We start from the raw sequence: 26,875 nt of genomic DNA, 5'->3' as shown, positions 1-26,875 counted from the left end.
TACAGGATTTTTGGAAGAGTCCCAGACAAATTTCAAGAATATGGACGTAAAAATCTCAGTGGCATTTCTAGAATAATTTCAGAAAGTTTTTTGGAAGCATCCTCGAAAGTATTCTAAAGGGATTCCGAAAGCATCTCAGGTGATTTCCGGAAGAATACCAGAGGTATTCTCATAATAATCCCAGAAGTATTTCCGGAAAAAGGCCAGAGTTATTTTCGGAGGAATTCTCGACGAATTTGTAGTAGAGTCGTAGTACATTTTTTGGCAAAATCCTCTAAAAATATCCAGAAGCAGGGATGGGAAATGTACTGTAGCAAACATTTACCACCTCGACATTTACATTTTTCTACACGACCATCAAAATCCAAAGCAATCCATGACCGCTCAAAACAAAAAAATGTCACGGCTCTTCAAAACTGTAATCTTCTTCTTCGCAACGTTTTTTCAAACACGAATGCGAAATGACTCGAACACAGTGGTAACAAGATTTTTTCTATTTTCGGGGTTTTGCATATTTGCTCGATAAAGGCAGCATGAAATTGAACTTTTTTATATGTATCGCAACGGAATGATTGTGCTTTTGCTGTTAAAGCTCATAGATTTTAATTAGTTGAAAACACAAGCTATATATTAGCGATTGAATTATTTAACATTTTTTTCAATCATTCACCTCGAGATGGCTGCCCGAAAACGGTCGTAGTGGAGAGACAAAAACAGTCAAGCAGTGTGTGAACCGTTGGCAACGCAACACTTGATGGTATTGATGCTGCTGCTGCTTTGTGTTTTGGTTGACTGGCAGAATCGATGAACTGTGGCAAATTGTGATCACAGTTCCCATGCCTGTCCAGAAGAATTGCATCAGGATTTTTGTTAGAATCTTCCATTGAATTTCCGAAAGAATCTTCGAGAATTTCGATTCGAATTTGATTTCCAGGATTTCAAAAGTAATCCTTAAGGAGATAAACGCAAACTCACATACAGATTTATGCAAATATTCCAATAAGATGTCCAGAAGAATCACAAAGCATATCGGAAAGAATCTCAGATATAGTACCGGAATGCTAACGATGTTTTTTAGATGAGTTCAAAAGCGATATCTGTAAGTATTCTGTGATTTCCAGAAGAACTTAGAGAAAAATCAGAAATAATCTTTAGATTTCCAGAACAATCCCAGAGAGGTTTTGAAGGATTCATAAGTGATTTAAGGAAGAATCCCAGGAGGGAAATTCCATAGAATTCTGGAGTAATTTCTGGACCAATGTCTTTTTTATATGCTGTATCAATATTTACAAGTAATTATAATAAACAAGTATTTATGGAACAATAACAATTTTAATTTATCGCCATAATTGAACGACAATTTTAATTGGAATGTGCATCCACCACATCATCCCTCTCAGAAGGATTGTGATTCTAAATTTTTTTTTTGCGGTGATTCAGAATTGTAATCACATACTAGTTTAATTGTATGTGGTGTCATTCAATATTTAAAATAAGATTCGTTAAACCGAACATGTTGATCCTTCGACATGAACCAACGAGCATTGCTTGAAATAATGAGATTTTTTCGATTACTTTGATTACTGATTTCTTTTTCTGAGGATCTTCTAAAAGTTACTTTCAAATGATTCCTAAAATCCCGTTTGAAATTATTCCATGAATCTTTCTGCAGTTCATCTGGACATCGGAATTATTCTGGAAAATATTCATGAAATCTTCTGGATGTCTGTGAATATCTTTTAAATCTTTCAGGGATTCTGGCGAAATAACTTCTGGGATGCTTTTGAATATCACTGTAATTTGGATTTAGAATTCTCATGGGATTATTTCAGATATTAACGATAATCCTTCATACAGAAGTGATGTTTCTGTGAATCGCCTTGGAATTCTTCTGGAAATCCTTCTATAATCCCAAAACAATTCTCAGAAAATTTTTCAGAAGGATATTTTTAAGAATCTCAATGGAATTTCTGAAAAATACCAGAACGATTTACGGTTGAATCTCACGAAAACTTCCGGTGGAATTCTTGAATGATATCCGGAAGAATGACAGTCGTATTTTTGGATGAATCTTAGCAGGTTTTACAGCACAATCCCAGCAAAATTTATTGAAAAATTTAGAATAGAAAGATATCCGAAAAAAAACTCCAACAGGATTTTTGTAAGAGTCCCAGGAGTATTTCAAAGATATTGGCGTAAAAATCTCAGTGGAATTTCTTGAAGAATTTCAGAAAGATTTCCGAAAGCATCTCAAGTCATTTTTGGAAGAATACCAGAGGCATTCTCATAAGAATACCAGAAGTATTTCCGGATAAAAATCTAGAGTTATTTTCGGAGGAATTCTCGAAGAATTTCTAGTAGAGTCGTACATTTTTTGATAAAATCCTCTTTAAATATCCAAATGGATTGCATCAGGATTTATGGTAAAATCTTCCATAGTATTTCGAAAACAATTTTCAAGAATTTCAAAGAATTTAATTTCCTGGATTTCAAAAGTAATCCTTAAGGAGATACACGCAAAATCACATACAGTGTTCTGCAAAAAAATCCAAAAAGATGTCCAGAATAATCGCAATGGGATATCCGAAAGAATCTCAGAAGTAATACCGGAATGGTAACGTTTTTTTTGGATGAATCCCAAAGCGATATCTGGAAGAAAATTCAGAAATAATCTCAAGATTTTCAGCAGAACAATCCCAGAGAGGATTTGAAGGATTCATGAATGATTTAAGGAAGAATCCCGGGAGACGCTCCCAAAGAATTCTAGAGTACTTTCTGGAACATTTTTTTTCATATGATTTATATATAAAAATACTTTGATTCAAATATATTTCTTGTGTAGCATTAAGTTTAACTACAGACATAGTTCGTAACATCAATAATAAATTAAATTTATAAATCTTTTAAACACATCCAAATTAAATAACAGTTCAAAGAGTAAAATACCATTCTCATGAGTTTTTGAGAATCATATGGTCGATGTTTAGACAGACCAGACTAGATTAATTTTGGAGCTCTAAGGATACGTAAAGAACTCCATCAATTTTAAATCTTCCATGTTATTTTGATACAAATGTATCATCAAATAGATAGGGTCCATTATTACAGTAAATATTTATAATATTTTGATGTTTCACATGTTTGGGGTACATTTTTCTTACTCGATTGAAAAAAAACACTTGGTTCAGTCTGTCTGAACACCGACCATATCTATGTTTGCTATTTGATATTTAAATACTTGAATTGTGCTGTATCAATATTTACAGGTAATTATAATAAATAAGTATGTATTGAACAATAACAATTTTAATTTATCCCCATAATTGAACGACAATATTAATTAGAATGAGCCTCCCCCACATCATCCCTCTCAGGAGAATTTTGATTCCCAATATTTTTTTTTTGCGGTGGTTCAGAATTGAAAATATCAAAAGTCTATTGCAATCACATCCTTTTTGTTCAATTGCATGTGGTGTTATTCGATATTTAAAATAAGATTCGTCAAGCCGAACATGTTGATCCTTCCACAAGAACCAACAACAAGCATTGTTTATGTTAAGAGATTTTATCGTAATGCACAACCAGCCTAAACGTTCTTCCCCTTTTGTATATGTACTAATTATAATTTCAAATTATTTTAATTAAATTAGTTGTGTTGTCTACTATTGTACACGGCAATATGTTTCAAAATAAGTGGAGCTGCTTTTAAAACAAACTTTAACATCGATCAACCAAACCATAGAATATCCAATAGCGAAAAAATAATAATAATAACCGATCATTGCAAATCGAGCCGAACTGGCGCTCTTTCCGTGCGCACGCGCTCTTTCCGTGCGCACGCGCTCTGTCCGTGCGCACGCGCTTTCTGCAGAGCTGTCAAACAGACTTTTGTGCCTTCCTTCTTTCGCTCTCCTTCAACTCAACAACTCAGCACGATCCACCTCGCGGTGGATAGGCCAGGAGAAGTGGATGAACTTGTCATTCATTTTTCTGTCAAATCTCATACAAAATCTACTTTTTCTTTGACAGAAATTCACTCTAGGTGAACCACTTCCCCTGGCCTATTGGTGAGCTGTCTGGTTGTTGCAGATGAACACTTATCGTGTAGCGTGACATCATCATTGACAGTAATGGCCGGTACGCTGATCATAAGTACTGTGCAAAAGGATAGGACAAGAAACGGTCAAGGAATGATTCCGCTACCGAAATTACTTGAGCTGTACGCTGTTGAGAAGTAGAGCTGATTTCATAACATCGGTAACGCCTGATGTACAAATCAAATGGAGCTGTCACTTTTCCGTACGGAAAAATGTGCCGCTCAATTATTCCGCAAGTAAAAGTGACATTTCGCCCATACTGGATCAGCTGTCAAAATTACTTCGGTAAAAAGGAGAAATTTTACTTGAGCCCTTTACGTTTCAGGTGCATACTACGCATAAGCGTGCAACTCACCAGACAAACGATAGGTGTAATTAACAACTGCGCTAGGGTGACCCGCAGATTTTTTTTCACCGCGCGCTTAAGGTGAAACAGCTTGGAATCCAAACATGACTGTCACAAGGGCCGAGTCACGATTTCGAAAGCAATGATTTTGCATATTTTATGATCTCACACTAAAAGCCATTGGTAATCAAGTGTGTGGCCAGTACCGTAACGTGCGGTTGGCACTCGCCAAGGGCACTGGCTTTTGAAGGCGCCAAAATACGTAGGACGTAGCTTAGGACGAGACATACATATTCAAGAAGGGCGCTCAATGATTCACAGTTTCAAAAATAATTCGTAGTTATTATTCTGTTATTCGTCATCAAACGTCAACACCGCAAAAACGCTAGTGTTTGGAGGTGATTTTAACCTCCAAATTGCCAAATAACCTCCAAATCATCACCTCCAAGTTAGTTCTAATACCCTCCGTTATATGAAATATGGTGGCGCGTCGATCGTCGCAAGTTTATCGTTAAACAGTCAATTGTTGCTTGTACCTTGATGGCTACAGCGTACACTGACAAATAATAATAGTCACAGAATTACTACAGTTTATGCATCAATGACTATTTTCTATCTGCCTCTCTTTCATTCTGCTGTGAATTTTTACACTAAGGACTGTTCATTTTATAAAGTGGACACCTTGTTTATGCTATATCTTTTTTATTTTTTGATGAAATCGTAAATGGTTTTCTGTGTATCGTTCAACTATTATTCTACAATGTTATGAAAATACAGAAACTTACAAAATGTTTTCGGTTGAAGAACTAAATAGTTTTTGCAAAAACTCCTAAGAAAAACTGTTCGTCAAGTTTAAGCATTATTTTTCGCATGAAAAAAATCCTAAATTTAATGAACAAATTGTATGTTGGTATCCTTTACTATTCAACTTAAGGTAGAGCTTTTAAAAACATCAATAATATTCCACCAGTTCCTGACGCTGAGTCACTTTAGTGATCTATTCCTTATGGTCAAATTTGCTGATACACCATCTTTTTACTACCAGCAAAAAAGTAAAGTAATAAGCGTGTTCAAAACTGGTTTAGATTACTAAAGAAACTATATATGTATAAAAAAAAGCAAAATCTTGAGTTTTAATCGCATTCTTGGGTACCAAATTTACTCTTTATGGTCGTTTTATTGAAAAATCCCATACTTTTAAAATTATATACGCATGTTTATCGATCTAGAGCAAACTGTAAGCGTTTTTCTCAAAATATTTTGATAGGTAGTCTCAGAATAACACATTCTGAAAATAATACATGCAAAATAAATTTGATTTAATTCAAGCAGTGTTCCCAATCTTGATGATTGTCATTGTGCTTTGAGTGGTCTTCTGAAAATAAATTATTTGTTTTTCTATTGTGCTTAAAATATGACGTGGGGACTAAATCAGCAACTCTATGAAGGCGTAAGTTATTTTTATTATAAATACTATATTATTACTTCCGTCTGGACGTACTTTAAACCTTAAAATTCTACTCATATCAGTTCCATTTAAATTTATGATATCTGCAAAATTGCTTCTCCAAAAATAACTTGATATTTTTTAGCAAGCTTCTAATTGATGATGCTTTCTAAGTACAACCATTTTTTGAAAATAAAAAATATAAATTGTCGAATTTTCCTGCCGATTTTTAATAATCCTTGATTTTGATAACCTCCACAAATCGACCGTTCTAAACGTTGTGCCTTATTAGTGTGAAATCATATTATTTTGGTAACTTTTTTATTACCACAGCATTGTATAATATTAGTCGAACGATGTACAGAAAACCGATTTCGATTTCATTGATAAATTAAAAAGATATTGCATGTCCAAAGTGTCCACTTTATAAAATGAACAGTCCTTAAATGTCGTTTCGCCTGGGTTGAAGCTTAGCGATGCTTCAACCCTGGCGATTTGACAAATAGGATTAAAATTTCCTACAGAATGAAAGAGAGGCAGACGACTAAAAATCACCCCTATTCTTGTTTACGTTCGAATACGCTTTCGATCGAAAACCGTTTCTACGCCAGCTAAATCAAATGGGCCATGGATTCGATCGAAAGTTGAATCCGCCGTAAAGAAGAATAGTGGTGAAGAACTATTCGCATCTTTGAGCTTTTGATACAACTCGTTATTCATGCGTCTGCGCAACACACCATTTTCGAGTTTTCCACCGAGTATACTCGCACACTCTGAGATAACGCCCTAAAAGCCATTTGGGTTTATTCTACGAGTGGCGTGAGGTGACAATTGTCGGTGTCGTATAGCGAGGTGACAATTCTCGACTCGAGTGAAGTGACTCGCCGTGTAAATCAAATGGAGAGTCACTTCACTCGAGTCGAGAATTGTCACCTCGCTATACGACGCCGACACCAGTCGTAGAATAAACCCAATTGGTAACGATGTGTGTAGCTCGTTGTTTCTGAGCAAATGAAAGAATAAGCACCCAAACCAACATCACGGGCAGGTAGATAATGATCTTTTCTTCCCCATAGCGTTGTTAAATAACATGAAAATACATTAAAATGCTCAGAAACAACGAGCTACACACATGGTTACCAATGGCTTTTAGAGCGAGATCAGAAATTATGCGAGTATGGTCCGAAGCACTTTACGCTCGAAAACACCGATGGATTTTCGGTCTGCCTCTTTCATCATCCACACTTTGTGCCCGTAGAGAGCCACCGGTAGAACCAATACAGAGCGGAAAACTGCGTTGTCACATGTCACAAGTGTTCCAAGCTAAACAAAGCCTTCAACAACTTCCAACAAATCCCCATCAAACACTACCTCAGCACCAACATCACTAAGCCTACCTCAATCTTTACCTGCAACCATGTACTTTGTTTTGGTAGAGTAATGGTCAGGCCTTCCTCGATGTCGCTCTCTTAAGAGGCAAGAAGACCTCTTCCACTGACCTGCGATCGATTCCAATAAGGTCGATATCATCCACAAAGCCAAGGCGCCTGTGCGACCGTGTGAGGATAGTGCCGTTTCTCTGCACGCCAGATCTCCTACTAGCACCCTCGAGTGCACCGCGTCTGCAATCCGAACACTTGTATTCGAACCATCCAGCATAGCACGTATCAGCCTAATTAGTTTCGTCGGAAAATCATGTTCAGACATTATCTGCCACAGCTCATTTCTTTTCAATGAATCGTACGATGCCTAGAAATCAATAAACAGATGGTTGGTCTGCAAGTTATACTCCCGGAACTTATCTAGGATCATTCGTAAGGTGTATACATGATGCACGACTGTGTTTTGTACGCCAAATTGAGCAGGGTATGTCCTCTGTAATAGGCACACTCCAGACTGTGCCCATTCTTGTAGATTGGGCGTACGAGGTCATCCAACCAGCCTTCAAAAGTACTTGGTGGATCGTCTGATAAAGCTGCTCACTCCCGTGCTTGAGAAGCTCGAACGGGATCTCGTCCTTTCCAGCAGCCTTACAGGTCCCCTGCTCGCTGATAGCCTTTTCAACCTCTTCTATGGTCGGTCATTATGTTTATCGCTACATTTACATTTTCACCGTTCAACATTTGCTGAAAGTGCTCCTTTCACCTGGCAGCCACCGCCATTTAATCGGTCAGCAAATTCCCTTCTCGATCATTGCACATGGCGGGCACTGCAGTGCACTGGTACGTTATTATGCCACGTCCCGACCAGAACCTCGTAACAAGATTATAACAAATTCCTATCAACAGCAGTTAAAAATAACAGAACTTGATAAAATGTTGCTATCAAGATGGCTTTGTTCTCAACTTGTTATATTTTTAGTAACACATTTATAACAACATTTGTTACATTTTTGACATCGCATTTATAAGTTTGTTGCAAATAACATCCGATGTCATAAACAGTAACATAGTTTGCAATAATTTTGTTATTTTGTAACATCCTTGCAACACATTCTGTAATAATTTTGATATAATTGTAACAGGGTTTGTTATATTTTAGTTTAATTTGGTGAAAATTTTGTTAGAATTTTTGTTATTTTAACTACTAACGGTACATGTTTTGTAACAACTGGTGATAGAAAAAAATCATATCAGGGGAACACATTCTGTTATAATCTTGTTTCTTCCGTCTGGTCGGGGTGCCATTGACCGTTGCATAGAATCTCCGCATATCGTTCCGGTTGGTGCTATCTAGAGCTTTGGCTATCACACTTTTTTCGTGCTGCTTTTTATTTCTGCGGTGGATTAACTTTTTTTTGGCTTTCGCTGCTCTGTACCGCTCTCTGTTCTGTCGGGTACCAGCCGCAAGCTTTCGGCTTCTTTTGGCATTCTTCATATCTGTCATTCCCTGGCACTCTTTATCGAATCAGTCGTTTCGCCTGCGTCGTTAATCAGTACAAATCACTTTCCGCGCCGTTGTTGTCACAGTTTCGTGGATAGGGTCCCACAGGCTGTTGACATCTCCAGAAACGTTGATTCTTCTCAACTGCTCATCAGTCGTCAAGCATTTGATATTGAAGCGCGCCCGAATTTTAACTACAACGAGATAATTATCCGAGTCGATATTAGGGCCTCGGAAGGTCCTGACATTTATGACATCTGAGAAATGTCGCCCATCAATCAACACGTCGTCTATACTCGGGTGTCGCCAGGTGTATCGTAGGATATTCTTGCGTGGATACTGCTGATTGCCATCTCTCTAGCAGCAGCGAATAGCCGCAGTCCATTATCATTGGTGACGGAATGGAGACTTTTTGTGCCAATGACGGGTCGGAAAAAATCTTCTTTCACGATCTGCGCATTTGCGTCGCCGATGACGATCTTGACGACAAGATGTCAAGTGTTTTGGGCACGCTCCGTAGGCTCTAATAGAACTCATCATCGGGTGTACTGCCCATAACTGCATATTTGTAACATTCGACAAAAGTAGGCACTGAGTAAATGGAATACCAAGTGTGCATTTCATTGCAGTATGGGAGGAAACTAAAATTTCAAAAAATTACCAGGAATTCAAAAATGCTTATTTGAGGCTGATAATTTGTACAACAAATATCATATACTAGGTGAATAGTCAGAAAATGATTCTGATACAAATTTCATTGCTATCATATTACGAGGCACATTAATAATCTCAATGTGACTGTTATGCGGTTATAATTACCAATGTGACAAAACAACTTGGTATTTTTTTTCGAATTTTTTAGAACAATCTCACAGATTTCATTAAGTTGATCGAAAGTATTTATCATTAGATGACTCTCCATGGTATTAACTCCATTTTGTCAAAAATGTCGAATGTGACTGTTATGCAGTTATGGGCAGTGTATGGTCCATTGGAGCATATATGCGGGCCGCACGTTATGACTGTATCTCCTAATTCTAATAATTTCTTCGGGGAGCTGTTCTACTCCCAAAGTTATCAAAATCTAAATTATAATGAAAACTATTCACAATCAGAAATAAAAATGGTTGTAAAAACATGGCTGAGGATCACTGGTTTAGGAGGTTACAAGTTTCGATTTCAAATTCCCACAGATCACGCAGACCCTTTTCATAAACCATAGCCATCCATCTCATGAATAAATAATTTAAAGACCATGAGGATTGTAGTACCGAACAGCTCAATATAAGCGTGAATTATCACATAGATTATTTCGTTTGCAGTGATACAGAAAAAGGTTCTCACCTTTAGTTTTTTCGTACTGGTGCGTCATGCCATTCCAAGAAAATTGGTAATGGCGCCACAATATTAAAAAGTTTGGGAATCTCTGGACCTTATCATTCACTCAGATAAAAATAATCCAATGATTGTTATGTAGACAAACAGACGTTAAACACTCGCATTATTTCTATCGTAAAGCAAAATAGAGTGCTCAATTCTAATATTTCTTGATTACTTTTTCAAATCGACGTAAGTAACTTCCATACGGTTTTGAGAAAATTAATTCAGAAAAATCACAACCTGTCTTCTAAAACTGTTTAAAAATAAATAACCTTTTTAACATTTTTTCGCCGTGTACATTGCTTAAATTTTGCATACAATGAGCTCACGTTCAAAAACTAGGAAGTTCCTATTATTTCCCACAAAAAAATTATTACAAAATGATAAGCCGATTTATTCAGTTACTTGCGACGTTTTTGTACCAGTGTAAAATTGACTCAAGTAGTGTTTTGTTTTGATTCGTGGTTAAGCCACTTTGTCTCTCCATACAGCGGAGCGGCGAAAGTAGTGGTTAGGTTGCGAAAGTTGAAAATCTTACTTTCGTCGTTTTGTAAATCCAGAAATTAAACGTTCTAAAAGTGAAAGATCGAGTTGGTTTAGAGCAAAATGTGTAGAATTTCGTCTGCGAAACACGTACAGCTTGAGTTTGAGCTTGATTGGCCGCCCGTGGATGCTACTCCAGTATCGCCAGATCAGCTGCACTTAACAAGGGACCTATCGAATGACTGCTTGTCATTCCAGGACCAGAGTCTACACGGTAAAAAATCAGCACGTTCGATTGAATAGATTGATCACTTGACTCAATTCAAAACATCAATCACCATGATTTGAAGAGTTCTAACTTTGGATTTGCTCTACTGTCTCTAGAACTAGACTCTGAAGTGAAAAGTTGTTGATTTTGAATATTATGTCTTTTGTGTGAAAGCAATCATTGACAGCTCGTTGTAGAAAGTGATTGAGATCAATTCAATCCCTTTCAACATATGCGAGTTGGTGTCGAGGTAAGACACTAGACTTGCACTCCGAAGATTGTTGGTTCAAATCTAGGTCAGGCGGAAAAGTTTCTTTTAACTTTTTTTATTTCAATTCAAAACATGCAACGTTGAATTCAAGTGCTATTACCTTGATTTTGTCAAGATTCAACAGTAGTGCAAATCCAAGTGCAGAACTATTGAGAGAATGGTGCTTATTTTTTACCGTGTATGAATGGAGAGTTGCGCGAAGAGTGAAACCAAATCTACCTATCGAACTGTCAAACCGTCTACCTATCGAGCAGACCAGCAAAACAGATAGGGGCTATTTTCGAAGACAAAGAACAACCATTCGAAGAAGCCTCTTCACGCAACTCTCCATTCATAGACTCTGCTTGGGACTATCAGGCATCCTTAGTGTATAAGTGCTGGTGATCTTCTATTTTTAGGCGACAATGGTGCCTGCCACGTCAGAATGCCGACCAATGTGGGGAAGGGGAGGAAATGATGTTGCACTTATACTGGCCCACTGTAGACCGTGGAGTCCGACTACATCTACGTCAGATCATGCGGAAGTGTATGGATTGGGAAAAAGGCATGGCAGAGAGGTTTGCTTTTGTGGTTAGCATACTGCCTATGAATCAGGCGTATGGGAAGGCATGCGCGTGGAAGAATGGAAGCGTTAGGGAAACGGTTTCTTGTCCGTCTCTGGTTCTAGCGTTTGCTATGAACGAATAGAGTGTGATATATTTAAAATGGAAGACAGAAGCAAGTGAGAGATACACAACAAAGTACGAGGAAACGGACGGGCCTGGGATTGAACCCATGACCTTCTGCATATGATGCAGAAGCAGTAGTCACTAGACCACCAACCCCGTCTTATTCGTCTGCGAAACACGTAGAATCGATAAAGTAAGTTTGTATAGGGGTAGTCGGGGCGGTTTGGCCAATGGGGTGGAATGAGCACCCCCTTAAAACTGCATAAATTCTTTAAATTTCATCTGAAATAACATGCAACCCCAAAGCTGATGAGGAAATAAAGCAATAGGCATGTTATAAGTCAATGTTCAAAACTCAAATAAAAATAAATAAATGATGTTCGAAAAAACTGCCCATATCGCCCCGAATGACACTTTTAAATTTCATCATTTCAGAATTATGATGTTTGACTGTTAGAATGTTTTTAAAAAAATATATCTTCCTGCACGGAGTATTTATAAATACTAATAACTTTCAATTGTGGTAACAAAATAATCTAATTTTTAGATTACATGAGATTATTTTGCAGTCAAAAATGGGGTGCTCATATCACCCCATCAGTAAAAAATCGACTCGAAAAATGAGAAATTTTGAAAAATCAATCATTCATCCGTGAACTTTATAAGACAAAGGAAATCATGCGGATCTAGTGTATTCATCTAAAAATTGTTGGAAATCATACAAACATTCGAAAAATTCATAATATTTTCAGCACTTTTATCGACTTTTCCTTAAGGTGGCCAAACTGCCCCACTTTCCCCTACTTTTTTGACTTGAGTCTGTTTGAATAAGTTTTCGAAATTTGATAGTTGGCTAACGGTTCACTCGTGGCGCTCATATAGCTTTTGTTCATATTTGACGTTTGGGCACTACTGCTACCTACTTCCTGGTTGACCAAACACAGTATTTTTAGTATTGGGAGTTAACCCTCTCCTTCCCACGACTTTGGCCGACTATTTCTTTTTTATAAAAATTTAGTAAATTTTAATTATTTTTCAATAGTAAATTGGTTGTTTATCAATAGTTTTAGTATAGAAACAGTTAGCTGACTATTAGAATAATCTAATGAGAAATCATTGAATCATATTCTAGTAACTATTGTGAAATATTCATCTGATTCGATTTGTCTCAAATTCGTCGAATAAATGGAGCTCTGGAGCTACCATGGGAAAGAGCGGTCAATAATTTATAGGGTTAACCTGACAAAGGCTTTCGGACACATCGACAAGACGCTTGGTAAGTGAATGTTCATTTTATATTCCTAAAGTAAAAATCTTTACAAAAGAACCTACTACTAGTAGTTAGCATTCAGTGTGTACTCTGTGTATTTTGATATTTTTTTGAATAAATTATAGCTAAGCTAAAGGGTTTACCTAATATAAAGTGTGTATGTATAGACAAATTAATAGGATACTAACGATTTTCACAGATTTCACCTCTTATAGTAGCAACAGGATAAGCTTATCAGCGGAGTTTGAATGTGGTGCCCAACTGTTGCAAAACGTGTAGATTCAGATCATGTAAGTCTAAAGATTATCAGTGTTATTGATTTAGTTCTACTACTTTCATCGCCTTCTGATCACTTCGATTCTCAAAGGATAAATTGTATTTTAGAAAAGTTACTTCGCATGCAAAACTTACATTAATACCATCACGTTCAAATCACATATTTGGGAGGCCGGCAAAAGACTTTGTTTATGCTTTCGTGCAATATAAGTCGACAAAATCTCAATCATTCTTCACTCTTCCCAAGAGGTCGCAGACAAACACACATACAGACATTATCAGCCCAATAAAACCAAGGGAATTGCTAATTTTTGCGAAAGGACAGTGACCTATCCGATCGTTTAGGTCGGTTTGCGACGTTCTGCAAAAAACCCGCTTTATATTTACATACTTATTCGAGAAGAAATGAACGAAAATGCTTACTCTTCTAAAGGCATTTGCTAACGTTTTCAGTTAATGGCTTGGTCGTTTGCTTCATTTCTCCAGAGCTTTATGAATGCAAATGTGTGAAGTTGGGTCAAAAATGGAGCACCTATCGCAATATCCGAATTCTACTGTTGCAACGAAGCACATCTAATGGGTATTCCTATTTCTGGACCAAAAACTACGTAGAAGGGATTTTGCTACTCAGTTGTGGTTGTAAGCGAGCGAAAGATGACAAACAAAAAACGAAGGCTCGTTTGGACCCACAAGGTGCTTACGGTTTCGGCTCTTCTACGCCCCACCGTTGTAATCCTGGGCCGGCTTAGGAGGTAGATTGGCTGGAACGTACTCGATAAAGTTGGCCGGGAACTGACCCCGCTGCCCGTGCATTTCTCCGTACAACCACTCGGATGTGATCTGGCCTAGCACAGTGACATAATCGTTTTCCTAGAAAAAAATTCGAATCATTATTGGACCTATTGAAACATTTTAATGCAGCTGAGTCTCAGTACGTACCACTATCGTCAAATCTTCTGGAGTTTCGGCGTTGAAGGTGTACAGCACACGCACCTTCGGGTGGTGGCTTTTAAAGCTATCGGTTCCACTATGACTAATATCACTATGATTGATAGCAGTTTCGGATCTGCTACTGCTGTTGTTGCCGCTACTGCTGAATGCCTTGGTAGAGGGTAATCGTCCTTCTTCCAATGGTACCTTCACCTCTATGTAGTTGGCAGGGAACATTCCCTCGCAGCCACGTCGATCTCGCCCTAGCAGCCATTCTTCGTTCAGTCGCTTCAGCAAGTAGATTTTATCGTTTGTCTGTAATGAGAGCAACAGTAGATAATCATATTAATAATAAGTTTTTAAAGCAAAGATTTTATCTTTACTGCAATATATTGTTTAGATGGCATTCGGCCAAACGGCTGGACATCACTGATTCGTATAAGAGTCTTACGTAGATGTTAAACGTAATGAGAAAACAGTCGTTGAATTTCGAAAATTCGGATCCCCTCAAGACTACATGGTAAAAGATCTAAAGTCCTTGAAGAAATCCCTTGAAAATTATGGAAAAATATTACAGGGAACTAAATTTGTGTAAGCATTCACTAGATGTATTTTTGAAGAAGTTTTGAAATAACACCTTAAGTGCGGAAATACAGGAGAAATTTTTTGAAGATTCTTTGCAGTTATCTTTAAAAAAATGTGTTAGGAGGAATCCCTGGAGTAATTCTTTAACAAATTTTGGAGGAAATTCCAGAATAAATCACTGATTCCTTAACGAATTCCTTGGATCTACATGCAAAAATCGTCAATTGGCAAAGGAAGCTCTCGATTAATAACTGTGAGTTTTCATAATCACACTAAGCTGAGAACCAGTTTTATCCCAGCCTAAAAATCCAAAAAACCCTTGAAAAGTTCTTTGAAAAAAAAATCCTGAAGAAATTCGTAGACGAATTCTTAGAAGTATCTAAGAAACACGACAGAATTCTATTGAAAATATTGGAATAATCCAGTGTTTGGATTATGATCCGAATAAGCCGATCGAACCATATTCGGAGAGTGTTACAGTTCGCGAACCATAACAGGTCGTGATACATCGCATTCGGAGAGCTCTATGAACGTATATAATCACTCTCTCATTTGGTACGTGGCACGAGAGCGTTCAAGAGCAGCAACTCTCACAGACTGCAACAGTAACGAGCCATTCGGGTGATTTATGTTTTGCATAAAATTGGTGATAACTTTCATATTTTCTAGTAATGCAGCTTTTAACAACCTAATTATAATCTATTGGATCATTGAACATCCCTTTGGTTGCAAACACAGCGCAGAAAATGGAAAATATTCGCCTCTGTTTCTTGATCAGAATGAGAGTGGGTCAGCGAATGTTACAAGTGTTGACACACAATGATCGGCGCCAAACAGTGAGTGGTGTGTGTCTGTCTTGTTTACGTTCATGGCTCGTTATCTTCCCGAACGGTAAATGTCATGGGTGTTGTATGAATATAGGCGAATAAATGGGATGAAATTAAGGCTCGTGTGTCAATGATCGTTAAATTTCCTAAAGCCTGGAATAATCCTAGAAGGATTTTCCTTGAAAAAAAAAACCGAAGACGAATGTAATAGGATCAAAGAGAAATCCATGGTGGATTTTTACAACAGGAAACCTACAAAGAAAGTCAATTCCTTGAATAAATCTTTAGATGATAAAAATCCGAGGTTTCCTTCAGGAGTTCCTCCAATGATTCGGCCAATTTATTTTTTGAGGAATCCCTAGAGAAACTCCAAGAAAGAATACTAATTTACTAAAGAGTTTACTAATTACTAAAGTGTAAGGACCATAAATGCTTAGGAACATTGGGAGAATTGACAATCGAAAATTACATTCGGGGAGAAGCAACACAAACCCAGTAAATTATTCCACTGAATATGAACCAGGGAATACTGAACAATTTTAAAAATATCAAAAGTCCGACCAGACACCGTTTCGACAAGCCAAATATTAATCTTAATATTTTTTTCATAATCGTCTCTAGGAGATTTATTTATTGACTGAAGCGTTTTTCTAATAATACTTCAAAAATCTACTGATTCTTTGAGAAATTCCATCAAGAAATCTTTTATGATTACAAACTGGATTTTGTCTAAGGATATGACAAGTAATTACATGCTCCAAAGATACCTGAAAAAAAAAAAAATAAAGGAATTTTCAAACCAATCGAAACACAGTGAACACATTTTCGTTGAGAAAATTTCAGTTTGGACAGAAACACTGCTGTTGAAGTTTCGATGATGACGATTATTACGATGACGGAGCGTTGAATGTTACGCATTTATTTTCAAGCGAGTCTTTAGTTTATCCTGTGATACTTTCACAAAATTCCGTCCATGATTTTCGTTCAGAATTTCTTCAAGAATATATCATGAAATCCTTGTAAGGTTATCTCCATGCATGCAACGTTCCTTATCCTTGTGGTAACGTCCGCCATTCTTAAAACATCTGGGTTATACGCAGAGGCGACTCGTAACCTCACTTTTTACCTGTTCTACGCATCTAAAAATGCATTTTTCGACAAATTGAGATCATAAAGCAAAAAGTAAATGATTGAAATCTTTCCTTCTAGTAAATCTTCACTTGATATATGCAAATTGATTGCATAAAATCAAGAATTTCTATTCGTGGAACAGGTAGATTTGAGGTTAGGGAATCGCCACTGGTTATACGAATAGCAACTTTGGCGTTAAATCTCTCAGGTAATAATAAAAGACGAAATAAAGAGATCCAAATCCCTTGCAGTTATCCAAAATTTTATGGCACATAAGGTAATAGAGCAAAATCTAGAATGATGTGAAAAGTGTACTGCTATCTGTCAAACTTGGGTACCTTTTGCAGTACCAAGGGACCAAATGCAGTACTAGAAGTGGTACCCATTCTGAACCCGACTACTACGTTTCTATTGGTTTCTGTAATAACTGTGGAAGTGGTAATAGAACATTAATCAGGAAATAATGATTTGTTCGTCTAGAGAAAAATAAATGATTTTAAAAATTTCTCAGATATCCTTGTTGAAATTTCTGAACAAATTTCTGAGTGATTTTCCAGAAGTTTTCCTGGCATTCCTACTTAAATTGATCCAGCGTATTCTCCAATATTTCCTTCCAGGATTTATTCAAGATAGTAGCCAAGGATTTCTCTAAGGAAATTCTAGACATTAATCATGGATTTGCTTGAATGCTACCTTCTGAAAATTCTTCAGACATTTCACAAGGAATTATTTAAATAATTTATTAGCGAATCCTTTCGGGCATTTCTCTCAGAATTAGTCCACGGAATTGCCATGAATTTATTGAGAGATAATTGATTGAATACTTGAGAACAAAATGATAGATGTTTTAAAGAAAATCCTCAAATAACTTACTTTTTCGAAGAAGTCTCGGAGCAAAACCCTGGCTAATGTTCTGCATCATTTTGTATAGGAATAGTCGAACGAACTAGTATGTAATTTGGAATATATGACCCTCGAATATACATTTTAATGTATACATGAAAATTTACATAATAAACAAGAGTCCCCTGGGGTAATCCCTGGATGAAATTCTGGGGAAATATGGAAATTGTAGAACTATTAATTAAGAAATCGGTGGATTAATTAGGGAACGATTTATTGAAATATCTCTCAATTAGGGAAGAGAACTAATTTTTGACCTATCTATACGGTTTGGGCGATAAATTGGACAGAATTATTTTAATTACTTCCTTTTGTATAGCTTATTTAAGTTTCTAGTGTTAAGGATTTCTTCAAGAATATAACCAGTAATTCTTGAAATGATGTTTAAGGGAACCTGTAAAGCAGTGATTCCCAAAGTGGGCGAATTCTGGTCCAGGGGGCGAAAATTTGTAAAATGGAATTTGGGGGGCGAAAAAATTAGAAAGGGGGCGGAAGTGTGAGAAACTGAGAGTACTATCATGCTCATTTTATAATCACGATAGACAAAACTTCAACAAACATTGTCAAAAACGAAATATGTATGATGAGAATACGATTTTCAATGTTCACTTTGAATTATGAGTTTCCAAATGTATTATTCTCAAAAGATAACGTATCTTGATTTACGTTATCCATTTCTAGTCACAGATAATAATTAAATTGTTTTTGAAGTGATTATTAGATTTGTTTAAATTGGTTTGAAAATGTAAAAGAAATAATTTGATGTTTTATTAGTAAAATAGCTTTAAATTTGGACTGCTTATTTTACGATTTAAGATATCCGGATCCACAAAGGTAAAGTTTTCAATACAACTTGTTTTGATGTTTTGTTCCTATCACTTAATTCATTACTTAACGTATACACTATGTTATGAACTCATTTCAGAAAATTTGACCAGGAACAATTAAGTGTCAACACTAAAGCCATCAAATACCAAAGACGTAAATAATGTAGCTAAAAATAGATTTGAAAAAATATCGTATTGAAACCTCGAAAGCTACAGAAAGCAATCTGGATTTTTTTAACAAATAAAAATCTTTTTAAGGGAAAGGTAAAAACAACTTTCAGGATTTTCAAACCTTCATTACTCGAAACTCTTTATCTCGATATCGAGTTGAAGAACCATAGTAAAAATTGGTTCTCATGGCTTACTCGATGGTCTCTTGGTTCGCAGTTACACTGATTTAATGTCTTTTAAGTCGATACCTCCCTAACTCGATGGTCCCTTTAATATCGAGATATGGAAGGTTGATTCATCAGAAAACAACTTTCAACCAATCAAATTAATTATTTCAAAACCATAGAAGGGGGCGATTTAAAAATATGTTGACCTCAAGGGGGCGGCGAAAGTCAATATCAAATTCCCGGTTTTTTGCCGGTATTTTTAAAATATTCCCGGTTCAATGATATGCTAAGCAACATTATTGCGAATTTTTTTACCATTTCAAACGACTTTTAAGTACGAGTTTTTTGGGTCATAAACCTAAGCATTTCTATTAGGAGTAGACGGAAATCAGATCTTCTGGGCTTATACTGATTCTGCTAAACTTCAGTTTGATATGGAACGATATTTTACGACGGTCATTTTAAGTAATCGTGGAATGTGTTATGAAAAAGTTCAGTGTTAAAAAAGGCCAACCCTTGTTTATATGATGGGATAGATTTGGTAGACATAAAAAAGAATTTATCAATTGTTCAACATTTCGTTCCTAGAACATTTTCTCAGAGCAATGATTTCTGATAAAAAAAGACAGTCGTAATTCCGAAATGAATTAGAATTTTATACTATTTTTACGAAGCCCAAACAAGAAACAAATGGCAAATCTTCAATAAATATCATAGGTTGTAAACGCATTTATTTTGATCTTAGTGAATTGCAAGCTAGCTTAGAAAAGTTTATAATATCCAAACATTGTGATTCTTAACATAAATTGTTTCATGAAACTATAAGAATAACTGTCTCCATTGAAAGTTTTTTATTTACTGTCTAATTATTTACTAGAATAGAGCAAGTGGTAACATTTGTATAAAGAATATGTTCTTGACTTTATTGACTTGGGATTTAAATTCAGAAGCTTTTGTAAAAATCCACCAAAGTATAGATTGTGCTGGTTGAAACATTACTTGTTATGCAAAATTTTCCCGGTGCTAATTGAAATTCCCGTATATTTCCCGGTTTTCTCCCGGTGATTCAAAATTTCATATGACCTTATGACAAATGGCTTTATGCCAAATGATCCGGTCCTTTTAGGGATTTCTGCAGGAACTCCTGCAGATATTATTATAGAAAATTGTCAAGAAAATTCAATGAAATGCGCTTAGTGATTCTTCTATGGATTTCATACAAGATTTTCATTCAGCATGCCAAGAATTCCATATAATTTCTCTAAGAATATCTCTAACAATTCTGGATTTTACATTTTTTTTCCAATAGTAATTAGGGAGCTGGATCTTATTCTTGGCACTTTTGATTCATTTCGGCAGTGGGGTTTTTTGAAAGCTACCAAGATCATATTTGGCCACAATATGCTCGTACTAAAGCGCTTTTTACAAAGTTTCAGACAATTCAGCCAAGAAAAACCCCCCAGGCCAAAGTGAACCATGTAGCCCAAGTAGCTCTGCGGCCTATTTCTAGAGAAAATCCGGAATTAATATCTTAAGGATGTTCTGAACTCTTAAAAAAACCTGTTCAACATTCTGCAGAATGTTGTATAGGAATGATCAGTAGAACTATTGCCACTTTTTTGTAGCATTTCTTGATAAAAACATGTGAAGCAATATGAAGCATGTGAGCCTTCAAAACACTTAACTTAAAATTGTGGTTGATGATTTTAATTTTAAACAAATAGAAATGTGTGAACATTTCATGACTCTTGTTCCGGACGCCGCCTTACTTTTGCCTCATATTCCGGACACTTTGATTCAAATTCCGGACAACTCAAGCAAATCATTATAAAAAAAAGTCATATCATCATTTGAAATCGTCAAAGCACTAAAGAGACGTCTAAGGCAGTTGGGAATTTTAAATTCCTATAGACATCTATGAAAAATGCTTATTAAAACAAGCCTCGAAATTGAGAACTTTTGAACGGAAAAACAATGAAACATTTCGTGTGAAAGATTATAAAGTAGAGTGTCCGGAATTTGAAGCTGTCCGTAGTATGAATCAAAACGGTAATTCCACGATGCTTAAACTTATAAAGAAATGTTTGGAGGAGCGTCATGCGGAATTCCTGGGCGAACTTATTGAGAAATCTTGAAGAAATTTATATAAAAATCATTGAAACATCTGGATTTGGAGGAAGAATTTCTGAAGAATTTTTCGGAATAATCCCTGTAAGATTTTCTGGATAATTCCTGTTTTTTTTTATGAATTACCGTAATGACTTGAATAATACCATGAAAAATCAAAGTTTGACCTCCTGAAGGAATGCTTTGGATTGACTAGACAATTCTTAAAAGAATTTCTGCACAAACCCTTGAATCATTCGTTGTGGATTTTTCTTTAACGAATGCTGTAAGAATCATTGAAAGCTCTGGAGTAATAGCAAGAGCAATCGGTTGAAGAATTACCGGAAGAATCGTTAGATACCTGGTGGATTGTCAAAGCTCACATTATTGTTGGACTGCTGGATAAACTACTGGATGAAATTCTGCAGAATTTGTTGGGAATATCCGTTAAAACCTCTGTAAGAATTTCTAAAGTAATTTCAGGGGAGATCTCTAACGTATCGTACTCATATGGAAATCCCCTAAGTTTTCATCTGTATTGTTTCGCTATCTTAGAACACAGATCCGGAAGACCTTGAGGCATCAAAACAAAGAAGATTTGGCAATGACCCAGCCAGCGGCCAATAAGTACATAACCCGCCGCAAAACAACACCGTTAGCTCACGACAAACGAGTGTATATGTAAAACATCGCGAAAATTCCCACACCCCCGCGTATGCGAAAGAAAATCTGTTTCCCCAGAAATTATTACGACGCTGCCACGTTGAAAGGTCAGCTTGTTGCTTTCTGTTTGCCGCGTGCTCGTGCGTCGTCGTAAATAAGTCTATAAATCTACTGTTCCGTTTTTCATCGGGATAATGGGAAAAAGGGGGTCACTCACCCGAAAACTGAGATCCTCATCGGTTTCTCCGTTGAAATCGTACATTGCGATTCCGTATGGCTCGCCGCCGCTTGCTCCGCCGGCCGTCTCAAGGTCCTCAGACTCATCCACCAAACAAGGTGGTGGCGGAGGTGGTGGAATGTTTGGCATCGGTGGCGACGGCAGGGAGTCCAGGGATTCCTCGCCGTCATCTTCGTAGCTGGCCCCCGTAGATAGTAGTCCAGCAGCTATTGGAACCGAAGACGGCAATGGGATTGGTGGTTTCCCCGATGTCCACAGTGGCAGCGGTGCCGGTTTCGGCTTCAGACTACTGTGCACGGGAGTACTCTTTTGACTATTGCTGGCACCACCTGGTTTGATAATAGTGGGCATTGCCACGGTTTGTACTTTTGGGGCAACGGATTTGCCATTGCACAGGGGATCTACGAATTCAGATGCGTAGAGTTTGCTGTTCACCGCGGGAGCTCGAATCGTGGCTGAGCCTACCGGTGCGTAGATGCTGGAGGGATTCGTTGTTGGTTTGGTGGACGTCTGTTGCACTCCGAAGGCGTCGGATATGTCCCAAAGATCTTTCAGGGCTGACGAAGACGGCGTCGCTGACGTGGACGACGCCGGTGTAGTGGCCTTTGACCGTTGATGTTCGTGCTGGCTAACGAAATCATCTTCGAAGCCGCTCTCCGCCTGGGACATGTTCCCATTGTTCGGTGAGGAATAGTTTGAGTCGGAACTGAAACTATCCACACTGATGCAGTCGCTGCAGGACTTTTGCGTGAATGTGGGTGAACTGGGTGGGGAATCGAAGCTGATCAGCTCGGATCCGGTAGCGGTGGGTTGAGCATTGTTCCCTGACGTGAACCCGATGGAACCGTAGTGTCCAGTTGGGTGTTGATTTAGGGGCGGCGGTTGCTTCGGAGGTGGTGGTAATTTCATCGGCAACTGTCCTTGCTGGGACTTGGTCACTCCTTTCGGTGCATGACTTCGCTTCTGGCCGAAGAGGTTCGACAGAATATTGATGGACTGCGGCTGACCGGGTTTCTTCAGCGCAGGGACAACTTTCGGTGGGGGAGGCCTCGGTGGAGGTGCCTTCTTGGGTTTCGTGTTCAGTTGGTTTCCGGTCAGGGGAGGGACAGCTCTACTGCTGGCTGCGGGAAAGCCAACTGCCGGTGGACTGAACGGTGTGTCATCCCAGTTGGTGGCCGGACTATAGCGTGTGGTTTTGTTGGAGGATGCCTGTGGAGGCGGTGGTGCTGGCCTTGACGGGATCGTCATATTTCTGAAACGAAAGGAGATAATGGAAGTTAGTTACTTCTTTGTTGATCTATATATTTAATATAATAATTTTGTAAGAATGACATTTTTGAAGTGGAAATCCTATCATACTAATATGTCATTTCATGGTCTCTTTAATATTGAGTTATGAATTGATCGTATAAGCCAAAGTTCACAGTTCGACTGGTGTCGGAACAATGCGATTAAAGTGCGTCGACCTTCTCAAATCATCAATTATATTTGATGGCACATGTCTGACAGCGTTACGTTTTATCTGCCCAATTCATGAAGGCCACATTCATGATATCTAGCCGCTTGTACAGGTTAGCGAGGGCTTTAAGTAGTAATTTTAAAGCCTCGGCTTCCATCAAACTTAGCTTTCCTACCCAGAAAAAAACAGCTTTTTGATGGGATGTAATTAATTGAACAAAGCGCACTTACTCGTTATGATGGAAACTAGTTGCACTTTTTGAAATCACAAATTATGTAAAACCGCGGCTTTACTTTTGGTACAAAAGGTACTACCTCTACCTATCATACGGCAATGAAAGACAGACACTTTTCGCGCTGAGCAATGACGGGCCCCCCTCATAATGTCTTGTTTTGCTTTTCTATTTTTGCCGAATAGTTTGCTGCTTGAATCGGGTGGAAACGTTTGTCGAATTGGAGGAACCTTCAAGCTTACTCATGCCATGCCTCACCTCTGAGCAGCAAACAAGCAACGACGACAGCCCCGGTGTTCGGTTTGTGCAAGTGCGTTAAAAATTGTGACGCCATCAAGCGCGGCAATAAGTCAAGTCTCAAACGGTTTATTTTTTCGATTCGACGAAGATACTAGGCTACACGCGGGGTCTCCGCCGGATCAATTGTTCATCGCAATCTCTCTTTCCGTCCGTCCCAGTCATGGTTTTTAATATTCCTTGAACTTGCGTTCGGTTTGACTGCAGAGAGCAGATACAATCAAATACCCAGAATATATAATTCGTCAATTGACGTATATGACTTTGCTATTAAAGGTAGTTTTATTCAGGTCACGAAGAATCATATTTCAACTATTTCAACAGGTTAGTATTCTTATGATGATTTTATGCTATACTTATTTCACTTCATGTTTCTGTTGAACAAACAACTATTTGTTAATGGGATAACGTGGTTGAATACATAGGGTATTGTGGAGTAATATGAGTTTCAAAATGGTGTGCCGACAATAAGGTAGGAGCGTCCTAGCTCTGGTCCTCACAAGCCCCTACCTCACGCTCCCACGGGTCAAACGATGATAAAGACCTATTCCTTCTGACATCAGCTAGAGCGAGGGGATGCGTCCCGAGCGCCTGTTCACCAGGAGGTGCGGCTCGAACAGCGTCTGTACTGGCATCCAGCGGCTGAGTATGAAATGCTGTATCACGTCAGCTACACCTAAGATGGCAGCCCCAGCAATGTGTTGTAGACCGACCAACCAGTTTTCATAATTCTATATAGATCATTGTCCAACGATGGCGATTGCTAACGACTCAAAACGAATTGATATCGATCGCTATCGAAAATCACGGACTGGTTGACCGGGAGGTAGCGCGACCCCGGTAAGGTAGCATGCCGAACCTTCAACTTACTACGAAAAATGAAGAAAAAAGAAATAGAGAACGATATTTCCGGCAACCGGCCTGGCAACACTACGTTCAAATATAACATCTACGGCGGCAGAACATGGAGTCGGTAGCGAGCGAATCTGTGTGCTTAGGATATGGAGCCAGTTTTTCAACTACAGCCTGATCAACATCGATGCGCCGATGAGCGGCAAATCGGATGACGTGAATGACGCGTTCATGAGGCTTATGAAGAGTGCCCAAAACACGACGTAAACGCTCAGGTCGGAAGAGAGATCTTTTTCCGCCCAAATAAGGAGAGCCTTACAAATGACAACGGCTTACAACTAGCCACTTTCGCTGCTGCCAGGTCAAGATAATTTGCATTACCTAGAAACCGCCGAAAGAATTTTTTGGTCGTATGGATTGTTAGTTTGTTAGATCAGGGAAATTTACATTATTTAGAAGCCCGCAATATCCACTGTGAACGTTCAACGCTCCGTCATCGTAATCATCGTCATCGTCGAAACTTCAAAAGCAGGTTTTCTGTTAAAAACGGGAAATTATTCAGTGAAAATGTGTTCACTGTGTTTCGGTTGGAGAGTAGATACAGTGAACACATGTTCCTGTAAATTGTCTTGATTTTGAACGAAAAAAAAAACTGGTTTTGAAAATTCCGAAATCAATGACTGAGCTCTGATGAATGTGTAACACATTTGAAATAGTAGTAAATTGTCAAATGTTGTCTAGGCCTAACGACCCTTCCGGCCTAACGACCTGCTCCCGAATAAACATCCTGTTCAACAGGTTGAGACCGCTCGAAGAGTCCTTTGGATCAATTGTTTACCCTACGACAGATCCTCGATAAGTTCCGGGAGTACAACTTGCAGACTCATCATCTGTTCATTGATTTCAAGGCGGCGTACGATTCAGTGAAAGGAAACGAATTGTGGGAAATAATGATAGAACATGGTTTTCCGGTGAATCTGATTAGATTGAGTCGTGCAACGTTGGAAGGATCGAAATCAAGTACACGGGTTGCGGTTGAGATTTCAACATCCTTCGTAACCTTAGACAAACTGCACTTTCAAACCTATTTTTCAACATGACGAGCTTGCGTGCATAGAAACGGAACTATCATCACAAGTTCCTATATGCTTCTAGGTTTTGTGGACAATATCGACATAATCGGGATTGATCGCCGAACCGTGTAGTCGCATGAATCACGAGTTATACCAAGTCTATAAAGAAATGAGCATTCTTCTTCTTCTTCTTGGCATTACGTCCCCACTGGGACAGAGCCGGCTTCTCAGCTTAGTGTTCTTGTGAGCACTTCCATAGTTATTAACTGAGAGCTTTCTTTGCCAAAATTGCCATTTTCGCATTCGTATATCGTGTGGCAGATACGATGATACTCTATGCCTAGGGAATTCATGGAAATTTCCATTAATAAAGGATCCTGGACCGATCGGGATTCGAACCCAGACACCTTCAGCATGGCTTTGCTTTGTAGTCGCGGACTCTAACCACTCGGCTAAGGAGGGCCCCTAGAAATGGGCATTGTTAATCGTAAAAAAGACGGCAGGCTGCGGTGGGCTGGGCATGTATCTCGCATGTCGGAGGAACGGCAAGCTAAACTAATATTCAGCAGAGAACCAGGGAGAGGCTGTTATCTCAGTGGCAGACCGCGCATCAGATGGCTTTTTGCAGTTGAAGAAAATTTGAGGTTGATTAACGTTCAGGGCGACTGGAAGTAATTGGCCCAGGATCGGGCTTCATCATTTGGCAACAGCAACAGCAAGGAAGTGTAACCTATCAAGTTTGAAGGAAGTATGGGATATCCTCACTAGGAAAATTCGGTGGAGAATCCCTAATTTACATACCGAAAAAGTTTTGTTAAGGCGCTTACAAAAGGAAGGCCGGATACTCCTTCTGGCTTACATTCGAAAACTACTGTAAAAATTGTCATTGTTGATTCAGTTTACGATCAATCACCCTCATTCTTGTTTACGGCGGATCCAGCTTTCGATCGAATCCTATTCGTTCGAATCCATCGCCCATTTGATTTTGCTGGCGTAAACGAGAATGCGAAAGGGTTTTCGATCGA

At 38.2% G+C, this 26,875-nt stretch overlaps 1 protein-coding gene across 3 annotated transcripts in view; it reads right to left on the bottom strand.

The window, feature by feature from the left end:
- Positions 1-13,120: 13,120 nt before the first annotated feature.
- LOC5574407 (protein app1) overlaps positions 13,121-26,875 on the bottom strand; it is a 100,702-nt gene continuing 86,947 nt past the window's right edge. For all 3 annotated transcript variants that reach the window (XM_021854649.1, XM_021854650.1, XM_001655064.2), the window contains exons 2-4: positions 21,917-23,189; positions 14,329-14,634; positions 13,121-14,259 (exon numbers count right to left, since the gene is read on the bottom strand). In XM_021854649.1, the coding sequence (XP_021710341.1) occupies positions 14,104-14,259; positions 14,329-14,634; positions 21,917-23,189 (1,735 nt within the window). In that variant the 3' untranslated portion in view covers positions 13,121-14,103. The remainder of the gene's footprint in view (positions 14,260-14,328; positions 14,635-21,916; positions 23,190-26,875) is intronic.

The sequence above is a fragment of the Aedes aegypti genome, chromosome 3, assembly GCF_002204515.2.
Source record: "Aedes aegypti strain LVP_AGWG chromosome 3, AaegL5.0 Primary Assembly, whole genome shotgun sequence".
Lineage (NCBI taxonomy): Eukaryota > Metazoa > Arthropoda > Insecta > Diptera > Culicidae > Aedes > Aedes aegypti.
This window is presented reverse-complemented; position numbering and strand designations above follow the sequence as displayed.